This window comes from Kogia breviceps, chromosome 14, assembly GCF_026419965.1.
Source record: "Kogia breviceps isolate mKogBre1 chromosome 14, mKogBre1 haplotype 1, whole genome shotgun sequence".
Taxonomy (NCBI): domain Eukaryota; kingdom Metazoa; phylum Chordata; class Mammalia; order Artiodactyla; family Physeteridae; genus Kogia; species Kogia breviceps.
Window position 1 is genome coordinate 21088430 of NC_081323.1, and position 13417 is coordinate 21101846.

At 47.1% G+C, this 13417-nt stretch overlaps 1 protein-coding gene across 6 annotated transcripts in view; it reads left to right on the top strand.

Moving 5' to 3' along the window:
• KIAA1755 (KIAA1755 ortholog) overlaps nucleotides 1–13417 on the top strand; it is a 66997-nt gene that overhangs the window by 41436 nt on the left and 12144 nt on the right. For 5 of the 6 annotated variants that reach the window (XM_067012252.1, XM_067012251.1, XM_067012254.1 and 2 more), the window contains one exon: nucleotides 473–3475. In XM_067012252.1, the coding sequence (XP_066868353.1) occupies nucleotides 473–1174 (702 nt within the window). In that variant the 3' untranslated portion in view covers nucleotides 1175–3475. Of the gene's footprint in view, nucleotides 1–472; nucleotides 3476–13417 lie in introns of those variants that run through there. The other variant, XR_010836345.1, reaches the window with a different exon arrangement.

The window sequence follows — 13417 nt, forward strand, 5'->3', positions numbered from 1 at the left end:
TGCACAGAGCCTGGCAAATAGTCAGTGTTCAATAAATATTAGCCAGACTCCTCCCTCAGCACCACTTATGAAGGGTTCATACAATCTGAGAATCCAAATTTTCAGCACTCAAATTTTCATGATTATGTATCACAACCTCTACTTTACTGAGGGGGAAACAGCCCCAGAGAGGGGTGGCCCCAGTCCTTGCTGGCCCCTAAGTCTGTAAGACTGTGCCTGAAGATCCCAAGGGTGCTGGGGACTGTTTCCTGGTGGGTAACGGAGGGTGGTGTTCCCTGGGGAAGAAGGGGAAATATTGTCGTCATCAGCAGTGGAGAAAATCACAGCTGCGCTAAGAGAGGCCCTAACACTGATTGGACATTTTTGTATTAATTCAGTCTAGCTATATTTATTCTTTAAGCCTCCTCTTGGCTCAGAGAGGCACATCCCTGTCCTCACAGAACCCCCATCTCCCTCTCTTCTTGTCTCCCAGATGACCTGGTTCCACGTGGACTGCCAGGACCTGATGGCCCAGCTCAGGCTGGGCCAGGCCCAAAGGGCCAGCCCTGGGGACCAGCGCCGCCTCCACCGCTACCTGCAGCGCCTGGCGTCCGAGTTCCCAGCTGAGAAGCTCACGGCCATGCGGCTGCAGGTGGCCTCTCTGAGCTGGGAGGGCCTGGGCCAGGACCTGTGGGAGGAGGCCCAGGAGAGGCACGAGGAGATCCAGACCCTCCTGAAGAAGGCACTGACCCACTGTCCACTCCCAGCAGGTCTCCCTTCCCACCCGGCGGGCCGGGAACTCAGAGGGGCGGCCGCCAAGGGCCAGGGCCTGAATGGAGAAGTCACTTACAAGGGAAGATGGGACCTGCCCCTCCAGGACTCACTGGGTCTGGATCGTTCGCCAAAATCCTGTTGGCCTCCTTGGGCCCCCAGACGTGTACAGAACAGAAATTTCCAAGCAGCCCCTCCACCCCAGGAAACTGGCCAGGCTTTTGAAGCTGATGGAGGCAGAAGCCCGCGTGGGCCCCTGGATCCTGCCCCTGAGCGTTTTCTCACCACCCTTCTCTCCTGGCAGAGGCTCCCCAGGCAGAGTCAGTTGCCCCGGCCCACTGGGGGCAGCTTCTCCTCGGAGGGGACAGACTCACAGACGTCTCTGGAGGACTCACCCCACACAAGTCCTGCTGCATCCCTCTAACTGGGAGTTCCCGTCAATCACACCAGGCTCCGGCAGGGATTGGATATGGTTCGGGTGGGGCCCAGCTAAAGACAGAGCTGGGGAGCCCTGGACCATCCGCCAGGACATGGCTACTGAGTTTGGCCCGTGCTCGGTGGACAAGAACTCATGCCTGCTCCTGGCCCCAGGAAGCTCTGGGAAGACGCGACTCTCACGCATTCAAAATAGTGAGAGTGGAGGGCAGGGCAGGACGTGGAAGAGCGTGAGATTGGCTCCAAAACCCTGGAGTCTCATCGTGGAAAGAGCTGCTGGTACAGATCCTTCCAGAGATCTCCGACTTAGGCAGGCCAGATGCCCACCTGGGGTTCAGGGGTATGTAAGCTTCCCCTTGGGGCACAAGGGGCAAAGTTGCTCTCATAATAGAAGCCAGGGTGGGGAGATTGGGGGAGTGGCTTCTTGCCTTAGGGTACTACAAAACAGACCACACGAGGATTCGAATGCGCATTTATTTGGTGGTGATCCTAGGAAACACTGGCGGAGGAGCAGGGGAGCGAGCCTGGGAAGGGAATAAAGGGGGTGCTGTCAAGTGAATTACCACATGTAATTTAACCACGGATGCCACTGGCCTCGGGTAAAGAGAATCACCTGCTGGAGGCCAGTTAGTGCACAGGAAGGGGTAAGGGAGGGGGACTGTCTGCTGCACCTCTACTCTGTCACTTGGCTTCTCCAACAGACATGAGCATCAGTCTCAAGTTAAGGAACCCAGAGAGGACCACCTCCCTCTCCCATGATCTCTGCCTTCTTCCCCTCCCCACCACAGCTCCTCAGAGCCACCCCCAAGCCCGACCTCTCTTTAGGCACAGCCTCTGGTGCCTGGAGTCATCGGGTTCTGCTGCGGTTGGAGCTGGAGGGTAGGGAGCCTTGTCCCCAGCCAGCAGGTGGTGCGGGAGGACAGCGGGAAGAGGCTTGAGATGCTCTGATCTCATATAGAGCATCTAGAAGACAGCCCAGAGTGACCATGGCTAGCGCCTCCCCTGAATGTCATTATCCTGAGAATGTGCACCCATCTATGCCCTAGGATGCGTCACCAAGATGGCCTGTGGTAGCCCAGCCCTGGAATTTTCCTAGCTCCAGGAAGAGGGTGGGGTGCACATCCTCCCACAAGATGAGGCTGTGGAAGGAGAGGGAGGCAGGACCGGAGCGGGCCTGGGAGGACAAACAGGGTTTCTCGAGGGTAATCTCGGGCTTCCCTGGTGGTGCAGTGGTTAAGCATCCGCCTGTCAATGTAGGGGACACAGGTTTGAGTCCTGGTCTGGGAAGATCCCACCCGCCACGGAGCAACTAAGCCTGTGCGCCACAACTACTGAGCCTGCGCTCTAGAGCCCGCGAGCCACAACCGCTGAGCCCACGTGCCACAACTATTGAAGCCCATGTGCCTAGAGCCCATGCTCTGCCACAAGAGAGGCCACTGCAATGAGAAGCCCATGCACTGCAACGAAGAGTAGCCCCCGCTCGCCGCAACTAGAGGAAAGCCTGCGCACAGCAACAAAGACCCAACACAGCCAAAAATAAATAAATAAGTAAATTTAAAAAAAATTATTTATAAAAAGAGTAATCTCAGCAGAGAGAGCCACACAAACCTCAATGCCCAAAATGCCTTCGGGAATCTTCCAGGACTCAAGATTTTGTCAAGAGTGGTCTGGGGCCTGTCTGCCTCAGAACCATGAGCAGAGCTGATCAAAGGCAGCGTCTTAGGGGATCCCACCCCAGATAGTTAAAACCAGACCCTTGGGGCAGGGGTGGCTGGAGTCCGCATGTGTAACCAAGTGCTCTTGCAACACAGTGAGGTGGGGTGCTGTTGGGAAACTCTTGGGGCTGAGGCCTGAGCCATCCCCAACCCCCACCCCAAACCAGCTCAGATTCTTGCATTCCAGTCTCCTGCCTTCTGTCCAGACAGGCCTGAGGATGCAGGAGGCATTTGATCAATCCATCTCCATCCAGGCCTGTTGCCTCAGAGGGGGGCTAAAGGCTCTTAAAATGCTGTTGCCATAGCAACAGCATGCAGCCAGTAGGGAGCCAGGGTACCCGGGGTGCAAAGATGAAAACTGACTTCTGAGAGACTACAGCTACGGCTAGTGCTCAGGGGGGCTGAGGAGGGGTATGGATAATCCAAGAATCCTTGGGAGGGAGGGGCCCCCAAAGCCATCTTGGACATCCCTCTGTCTCCAGGAAGAGCTGAATGCCCACAACTTGTCTACTCACAGTAGCCCAAAGGGGAGAAGGGGATGCAGAAATGAAATATAATAATGAATAATAATATTACTAGCCAACATTTATTCTGCATTTTCTTTGTGCCTGACTTGGTGCTAAGCCCTTTAAAAGCTTTGCGGGGCTTGTTGAAATATTCACAACAATCCAATGAAGTCAATACTAGTTTCACCCCATTTTACTGAGGAGGAAACTGCTTTTCAAGCTCCAGGGGTTGGTGGGGAGGAGCTGATAGGAGGACCATGGCCTGGGAGTCAGGGACCTCACGTGACACTCTGCCCTGCTGCCAGCTGCCTGTGTGACCCTGGGCAGGTTGCTTCCCCTTTCTGGCCCTTGGTTTACCCTATCTGTACAATCAGGTCATTGAATGGATAAGGATCTTTCTTGTCTTTGGAATCGGAGAGCCCAGCCTTTGAATCCAGGCTTAATAGCCTGGTGACTGAGCAGATGGCCGCCTCCGAGTTTTCCCATCTGTCCAATGGGTTTGTCAAGCCTGCTGGGCCAGGATAATAAGATCCTGGGATCTCTGAGCTCCACACCAGGCCTCTTCCTCTCCAGAGGGGTGGCCATCTTGTAAAGTCTGAGAAACCCACTGGGGCAGTGGTAGGACTGAACCCAAATTGTAGTTTAGGCACTTTATAGTTTACGGTGTATTTTTTGTCCATCCATTTCTTCATCCAATATTCCCTACAACCCTGAGGGCACAAAAGCCACACTGTAGGATGTCTCCATTTTACAGATGAGAAGACTGAGGACTGGAGAGGGGAGGTGACTGGCCCAAGGTCACACAGCAAGGAAAGGAAGGACTAGAGAGGGGGAAACCTCAGAATCTGAACCTAGGTCTTGTCCATGCCTAATCCAGGACAGCAGATGTCAGCCACTCGCAGGTGGGCACCCCACACCCTCATGCCTTCAAGTTACCCACATCAGACCCTGACAGGGCAGCAGGCAGCATAGGCTGCCCTCCTGAAACAGTGATGTTCTGTTCTCTGCGAGCTGTGAACTGGCTTCCAGCCCAGAACAAACCCATCAGGCCCGAAACCCCACCCACTCCCAGCTGCAAAATAGCTGTCTTGAGGCCAGAGCCAGTGGGCCTCCTGGAGAATAAACAAGCCCTCTGGCTGGGTGGCAGGATCCTTGGATCCCATCCCCTTCAGTCTGGGGCATGACGGGGACCTGGGTGAACCACCGCACTTCCTCAGGCTTCATTTTCTCCATCTGTGAAGTGGCGGTATTGGGCAAGACCAGGGATGGCAAACGGGTGTCGTCTGGCCTGTGGAACTACTACTGATCTGCCCTTCCAATCCTGCCTCCCTCTCTGTACTGACCATGCATCCAGGCACCCAGGCTGAAAACCTGCAAGGTATCCTTGAACTTCCCCAGAGCCCCCAGATCCACCCCCCTCATCTCTCTAATCTTCTTTCTCCCTCCACCTTCCCATCCTCATCCTAGTCTCCATCCTTTCCTCCCCTGGACAGTTGTAACAGTATCCTCAGTGGTCTTCCTGCAGCCACTTGGACCCTTTTATCCATCCTCCACAGAGAGGCTAGAGGGACCTTTGCAAAATGTAAATAATGCCAGTCCCTGCTTAACAGAGCCAGTGGCATCCCATGGCTCTCCAGATAACCCCCATCCTGCCCATCGCTGTAATCTACAAAGCTCTGTGGGGTCAGGCCTCTGCACACCACTCTAGCCTCACCTTACTGCCCAGTCTCCATGTTCTCTGAGTTCCAACAACACTGACTTCCTTTCAGTTCCTCAGCCATTCCAAGCTCTTTCAAGTTCCCCTAGAAGCACACCTGGCAACAAGGATTCAGGTACAGGTGATTTGCTGAAGAAGAGATCATGAGAGAAACCACAGGAAGGGGAAACAGGACAGAGAAGGGAAGGAAACCAATGTACAAATTCAGATCAAGGCTCAGCCTCTGCCTGATCACATGGGGAATGCTGAAGGGTATTTTTACACCTCCCGAGGCACTGCAGGCCTCTGCAAAAGCCTGCCACACAAAGCAGGGTCCAGGAACCCTAGGGCAGTGCTTGCTTGGAGGAGGGTTGCTGGTGTGGGCCCATAGAAGATAATATTGTGTATTACAAATATATAGAATGCTCTCACCACTAAAGTATAAATTTTTAAAACTCCAACTTAAAAATAGGTAAAGGATCTGAATGAGCATTTCTCCAAAATAAGATGCACAAAATTCTAATAAGTACATGAAAAAATGCTCAACCTCATTAGCCATCAAGGAAATACAAATCAAAGCTACAATGAGATATCACTACACATTTACTAGGATGGCTAAAATTTAAAAGCCCAATAATAAACGTTGGCAGGATGTGGAGAAATTGGAACCCTCATACACTACTGGGGGAATGCAAAATAATACAGCTGCTTTGGGAAACAGTTGGGCAGGCCTTCAAATGGTTAAACATCCAGTTACAATATGACCCAGCAATTCCACTCCTAGGTATACACCCCAAAGAAACCAAACCATATGTCCACACAAGAATTTCTACATAAAGGTTTATAGCAGAATTATTCATCATAGTTAAAAGGAAGAAGCAATCCAAATATTGGTCAATCACTGAATGAATAAACAAAATGTAGTATATCCATACAAAAGGATGTTATTCAGCCATAAAAAGGAATGAAGTCACTTCCTAACTTACTCTGTGAAGCAAGCATTATCTTGACACCAAAGCCAGTTAAATATATCACAAGAAAAGAAAATTACAGGTCAATATACCTTGTGAATATAGATGTAAAAATCCTCAACAAGACACTAGCAAACCAAAGACAATAGTACATTAAAAGAATTATGCAGTGTGACCAAGTGGGATTTATCCCAGTTATGCAAGGGTAGTTAAAGATAAGAAAATCAATCAATGTAATATACCACATTAATAGCATGAAGTGAGAAAAACATGATCATCTCATTTGTCTCAGAAAAGACATTTGACAAAATCCAACAGCTTTCATGATTAAAAACAAAACAAAACAAAACAAAAACAAGAACAACAAGAAAAAATACTACTCTGAAAACAAGGAATAAAAGGGAACTTATTCAACATGATAAATGGCATTCATGAAAAACCCACAACTAAGATCAAACTCAATGCTGAAATACTGAAAGCTTTCTCCCTAAGGTCAGGAGCGAAACAGTATGCCTATTTTCACCACTGCTATTCAACATTGTACTGGAAGTTCTAGACAAGAAAATTAGATAAGAAAAACAAATAAAAGGAATCCAATTAGACAAGAAAAAGAGCAGTTACCCTGCAAAAGAAAGAAAAGGCATCCAAACTGGAAAGGAAGGAATAAAGTTGTTTCTATTCCCAGATGGCACGATTTTGTGTATAGAAAATACGAAATAATTCACAAGAAAGATACTAGAGCTAATAAACAAATTCAGCAAAGTTGTGGGTTACAAGATCAACACACAAAAATCTGTGTTTTTACACACCAGCAATGAACAATCTGCAAAGGAAATTAAGAAAGCAATTTCATTTCCAAAAGCATCTGAAAGAATAAAATACTTAGTAATAAATTTAGCCAAGGAGGTAAAAGACATTGTATTCATAGGTAGGAAGACTTAACATTGTTAAAATGTCAATACTATCCAAAGGGATCCTCAGATTCAACATAATCCCTATCAAAATTCCAACAGCCTTTTTTGGGGCAGAAATAGAAAAGCCGATCCTCAAATTCTTATAGAATTTCAAGAGGCCCCCCAAGTAGCCAAAACAACTTGAAAAAGAAGAACAAACTTGGAGGACTCTCAGTTTCCAATTTCAAAACTTACTGCAAACCTACAGTAATCAAAAGAGTGTGGTACTGCCATGAGAATGGACATCTAGACACATGGAATCAAAATAAACCCATAGGTCTACAGTCAATTGATTTTCAACAAGGCTGCCAAGTCCATTCAATGGGGAAAGAGTAAGTTCTTAAACAAATGGTGCTGGAACAACTGGATTTCTTCATGTAAAAGAATGAAGTTGGACCTCTGCTTCACCCCCACATACAAAAATTAACTCAAAACGGATCAACAACCTAGATTTAAGAGATAAAACTATAAAACTCTTAGAAGAAAACATAAGGGTAGATCTTCATGAGTTTAGATTTGGCAGTGGGTTCTTAGATATGATACCAAAAGCATGAGCAACAAAAGTAAAAGTTGATAAATAGGACTTCATCAAAATTAAAAACTGTACATCAAAGGACATTATCAAGAAAATGGAAAGGCAACCTACAGAATGGGAGAAAATATTTACAGATCTTATATTTGATGAGGGTTTAATATCCAGAATATATAAAGCACTGCTACAACTCAGCAAAAAAAGACAAGCAACCCAATTTTAAAATGGGTAAAGAACTTGAATAGACATTGCCCCAAAGAAGATATACAAATGGCTAACAAGCACATAAAAAGATGCTCAACATAATTAGTCATTAGGGAAATGCAAGTCAAAACCACAATGAGACACCACCTCACACCTACTAGGATGGGTATAATCAAAAAAGCAGAAAATAACAAATATTGGTGAGGATGTAGAGATTTGGAACCCTTGTACATTGCTGGTGGGAATGTAAAATGGTGCAGCCCCTGTGGAAACCATTTTGGTGGTTCCTCAAAAAGGTAAACATAGAATGACTCAGCAATTCCTCTCCTAGGTATATATCCAAAAGAATTGAAAACTGAGACTCAGATACTTGTACACCAATGTTCACAGCAGCATTATTCATAATAGCCAAAAGGTGGAAATAATCCAAATGCCTATCAAAATGTGGTATGGGGGCTTCCCTGGTGGCGCAGTGGTTGAGAGTCCACCTGCCGATTCAGGGGACACGGGTTCGTGCCCCGGTCCGGGAAGATCCCACATGCCGCGGAGCGGCTGGGCCCGTGAGCCATGGCCACTTTGCCTGCGCATCCGGAGCCTGTGCTCCGCAGTGGGAGAGGCCACAGCAGTGAGAGGCCCGCGTACCGCAAAAAAAAAAAAAAAAAAAAAAAAAAAAAAAAAAAGTGGTATATACATACAGTGGAATATTATCCAGCTGTAAAAAGAATGATGTTCTGGTACATGCTACAGTATGGATGATCCTTGAAAACATTCGCTAAATGAAATAAATCAGACAAAAAGGACCAATATTGTATGATTCCATGAAATATCTAGAATAGGCAAATTCATAGAGACATAAAATAGGTTAGAGTATATCAGGGGCTGGGAGGAGGGAGGAATAAAGAATTAGTATTTAATGGGTCCAGAACAGGCAAATCTATAGAAACAGAAATTAGATTAGTGGTTGCTTAGGGCTGGGAGTATGGGGTGGGAGGAGATGAATCCCTAAAGAGCAAAGTGTTTCTTTTTGAGGTCATGAAAATGTTCCCAAATTGACTATGGTAAAGGTTGCACGTATCTGTGAATATAGTAAAAGCTATTGATTTGTATACTTTAAATGGATGAATTGTATGGTATGTGAACTATATCTCAAAAAAGCTTTTTCTTTTCTTTAAACAAACAAACAAAAACAGATAGAAGCCAGAGGAGAGATGCACAGAAACAAAAAATGATCGTAGGGCATCTAGTGTAGCGCTGACAATTTCTGCTTACAAGCTCTTTCTTGTCTCAATACCTGGAATGTCCTTCCCCTATCTTTTCAATTAGTTAAGCCCTCTTTATCCTTCAGATATCAGCAACAGGGTCAGGCTTTCCTGGTCACTCTGAAGGAGTCAAAATCCCCCTTTACAAAGACCATGTGGTTCTCTTTCATTGCACTTATCTCAATTGCCATTTTGCAATATTTTATTAATGCTCATATCCCCCAGTAATCTGTGAGTTTCACAAGAGCAAGAACTGAACCTGCCTGTTCAATGTATCCTTGGCACAGGGAAGAAAATCAACAAAATTTGTTAGACGAATTGATGAATGAATGCCAACTTTGATTGATTAGTAGGGTCTGCCTAGAGCACCTGGTTGGCTCAGTAAGAAGGAATTCTATGACTGATTAATGATGCTGCCATGGAGGAGGGCCGCTAAAGAGATACTAGCCTTGTCCCAAATTTGCCATCCCTGAATTACAGAGGGCCATCCCTCAGGGTCCCCCATGAGAGGGCACTCTAGAAACAGTCTCATCTCTGCCAGCTCCCAGGAGGGGAGTGCAGTTGTCATCCCAGCTGGCCTTGATAATCAATCACACGGCCATGCGGTGCCATTAAGATTTGTCACTGAGCCACATCCAGGTGCACCAGGCAGGAGCAAGCAAGCTCATCTGCATTTCATCTGCATGGAAATTTGCATACGCCTCCGCAGCTCTGTCTCCTTGCAATTTTCAAGTTAAAATGTCATTATCACTCCTGTGAAGCCTGTTATTTCTTGATTTCATTCTCCCTGCTCCTCTAACCTGACTCCCTCCTAAGCCTCAGACACTCAAGCCTGGGCTGGGAGAAGGAAATGGTTTCAGCTTTGGTTCTGCTGCTGATTCACTTGTGATTTCCCTCTCTGGGCCATGTAGTGGCACAGAGACAGGGATGGTCCTATGGGAGCTGCCCTTTAAGCAGTCACAGGAGGGCTGCAACAAACTTAGCTACTCAGGATTGTCCCCATGAAGCCTCCAATTCCGCACCTCTAAGCCTTTGACCTTGCTGTGCCCTCCTGGAAAAGCCTTCTCCCTTTCCTACAGGGTGAATGTCCAACATCCGCACCTTTCGTTCTCTGCTTATACTGTGCCACAGCCCCTCAGTCGTAAACCGGTTGGATGAAAAGATAGACATGTGACCCAAGCTCACCAATAAGATTCATTTTCCAGGATTTGGATTTGGGAATCAGAGACACTAGGCAGTTTCTGAACTGAGCATGTGTAAACTTGAGTTCAGAGGGCCACTGTGTCCAGCTGTGTACATAGAAAGCAGAAAAGTAGTCCTGGGGGTGGAGGACCAAAGCGGATGCACCCAGAGCCAGCCTCAAGAGACTGCGAGGTAGCAAAGGCCCTGGCTCTCAGTCTAGCCCCCATCCCCAAGCCCCTGAGGTCTGGCTGCCCTGCTCAGTACTGCTTCCAGAACTCACCATCTCTGCTCCCTGTCTCTTTTCATGCTTCAGCAAGCCCTAGGGCCTTGTGTTCCTTGCAACTGGGATGAAACAATAGAAGATGAAATGTGAGCTCAAGGATCCCAAAGGAAAGTTTTTTTAAAAATATTTATTTATTTATTTATTTAGCCTGCGCCAGGTCTTAGTTGTGGCATGCGGACTCTTAGTTGCCGCATGTGGGATCTAGTTTCCTGACCAGGGATTGAACCTGGGCCCCCTGCATTGAGACCGCAGAGTCTTACCCACTGGACAACCAGAGAAGTCCCCCAAAAGGAACGTTTGACGGAAAAGAATTTGATAATTGATGTCTCAAAAAGAGCATGGAAGTTGTTGTGAAGATAGAAAGCGGAACTTAAATGAACTTTCTTTTTTGCTGTTTATACCGAGAAAAGGGGTCATCATTAAGTGCTTTAGAAACAGGAGCTATGACTGTTTCTTTCTTTTTAAAAAATTTTTATTGAGGTATCATTGATTTACAATATTATATGTTTCAGGTGTATAACATAGCTGTTCACAATTTTTAAAGATTGTACTCCATTTATAGTTATTATAAAATATTGGCTATATACCCTGTGCTATACAATATATCCCTGTAGCTTATTTATTTATACATAGTAGTTTGTACCTCTTAATCCTCTATGCTTATCTTGCCCCTCACCCCTTCCCTCTCCCCACTGGTAACTGCTTGTTCTCTATATCTGTGAGCCTGTTTCTTTTTTGTTATATCACTAGTTCGTTACATCTTTTAGATTCCACTTAAGTAATATCATACAGTATTTGTCCTCTGTCTGACTTATTTCACTTGCATAATACCCTCCAAGTCCATCCATGTTGTTGCAAATGGCAAAATTTCATTTTATTTATGGCTGAGTAGTATTCCAGAGATGCATGTAAGGCTCAGCATCGAAGGGCTATAAATGGGAGGTGGCATCATTATTGATGATCCATTTGCAAGGGACTCTGAACCCAAAGAGACCTCTGCTGGACCACCTCAGTGGAAGGAGATGGGGCCCCAGGTTCAAGTCCCAGCTTGGCCACTGGTTTACCGTGAGACCCCAGGCAAGTCCCTCCCCTTCTCCAGGCCCCAGATTCTCCTCTGGTTACTGGGGAAAGTATCAGATGGTAGAGGAGGTGGAAGTCTGGAATCATCTGGATCAGAGAGCTGTTGCTAATTACCTAGGGGCTGGCCTGGTTCTCACATCTTGCCCCTGAATCTCAGCAACCTTGATCTCAATGATTCTTTCTCTGAAATCTGTTCTTGACCATGTAACCCAGGGGTGCCCTTGGCCTCTTAAAGGGGCCCTATTTCTACCATCTGCTCTCCAAGGGTCTCTGCTCTGTGGGTCCAGCCCAGGATCCCAGCTCCACCCTCCAGCCCTCAACACATAACCACGTCCTGTGGCTCAAGGAAGCATTTCCCAGCTGGTTTTGTCTCAACATTTCCCTACCTGCTTGGCCAACCATCCTGCAAAGCTGGGGTCACCAGGGCAGTTGTGTGCATGGAGGTGGCTGCTCTTGTTTCCTTTGTTGTTTGTAAGAAAAAGGCTTAGCAGCTCTGGCTGTTAATATGTTCCCACTGAGGAAGAGACCCAGGATTAGCTCTGGAAGAAGATATGACTGAGCATGAGCTGGGTTTGACCAGAAAAGGCATGATGTGGTCTGAGGGAGGGGTCTGAGCCATATGGGCTCCCAGTGACAGTGCCAATGCTGCCTTGAACCAGGAGATCTTGGGCCCAGACCCCACTCAGAGGCCCTCACACCGTGTGTATGGGGCGGATTGCATTGCCCAAAGGTGGCTGCGAGAGCCTCTATCATCTGATATGCTTTTCTTTTCTTTCTTTTTTTTTAAATATGGAAATTTTTTTAAAAACAAATTTACTTATTTTTGGCTGCATTGGGTCGTTGTTGCTGCGTGCGGGCTTTCTCTAGTTGCGGCAAACGGGGACTACTCTTCGTTGCGGTGCACGGACTTCTCATTGCGGTGGCTTCTCTTTTTGCGGAGCACGGGCTCTAGGCAGGCAGGCTTCAGTAGTTGTGGCTCGTGGGCTCTAGAGCGCAGGCTCAGTAGCTGTGGCGCACGGGCTTCGTTGTCCCACGGCATGTGGGATCTTCCCGGACCAGGGCTCGAACCTGTGTCCCCTGCATTGGCAGATGGATTCTTAACCACTGCACCACCAGTGATGCAAGGTTTACTCTAGGTTGACAAAATCCAGGCACTTAGTTGAGTGAAATCACGAGGGTCAGCAAAGGTCAGTATCTTCATTCCTTAGGCTCCAGTTAGTCTGGTGGCTGAGTGCTCGAGGGGGGTTGGATCCTGCAAAACAACTCAAAAATGTGCTTCAAGCTGATCTCTACCTTTGAAACAGAACTGGGAGTCTTCACGATTGACTTATTACCTTTGCTATAGTTACTTCTCTTGCCTGATCACTGTTGCTTGTTCCTGCATTCTTTGTTCTTTTTAAAATCATCAATTACTGAGACCTATTCTTTGTTTCCACGTGAAGACCTATAGGAGGCCACAGTTCACATTTCTCCCAATCATCAGTAAAGAGAACACAGAGGGGTTCTGAAATTCACACTCTGGTTCTTAATTTAAGCTTGTCCAGAACATGTTACACTTTCTCTTATTGCCTTGTATTCTACTTCGGCAAAATACAATGTAGTCTGGTTTAACCCCATCCTTTCCTTATAACTGTCTTGCTAACATCTTGGAACTCAGCCACCAGACTCTAATGCAGTCCAAAATTGTCCACATAGAAGGGACCACCAGGAGGGCCCTGTGTAGGTGTTTTGGTGACAGCCCCACTGAGCCCCTAGCTGACAGCCAGCATCAATCTCGAGTCGTGCAAGTGAGGATGCTTCCGTGTGATTTCAGCCTCCAGCCACTGAATCACTCTTCGAGTGTTCCCAGCT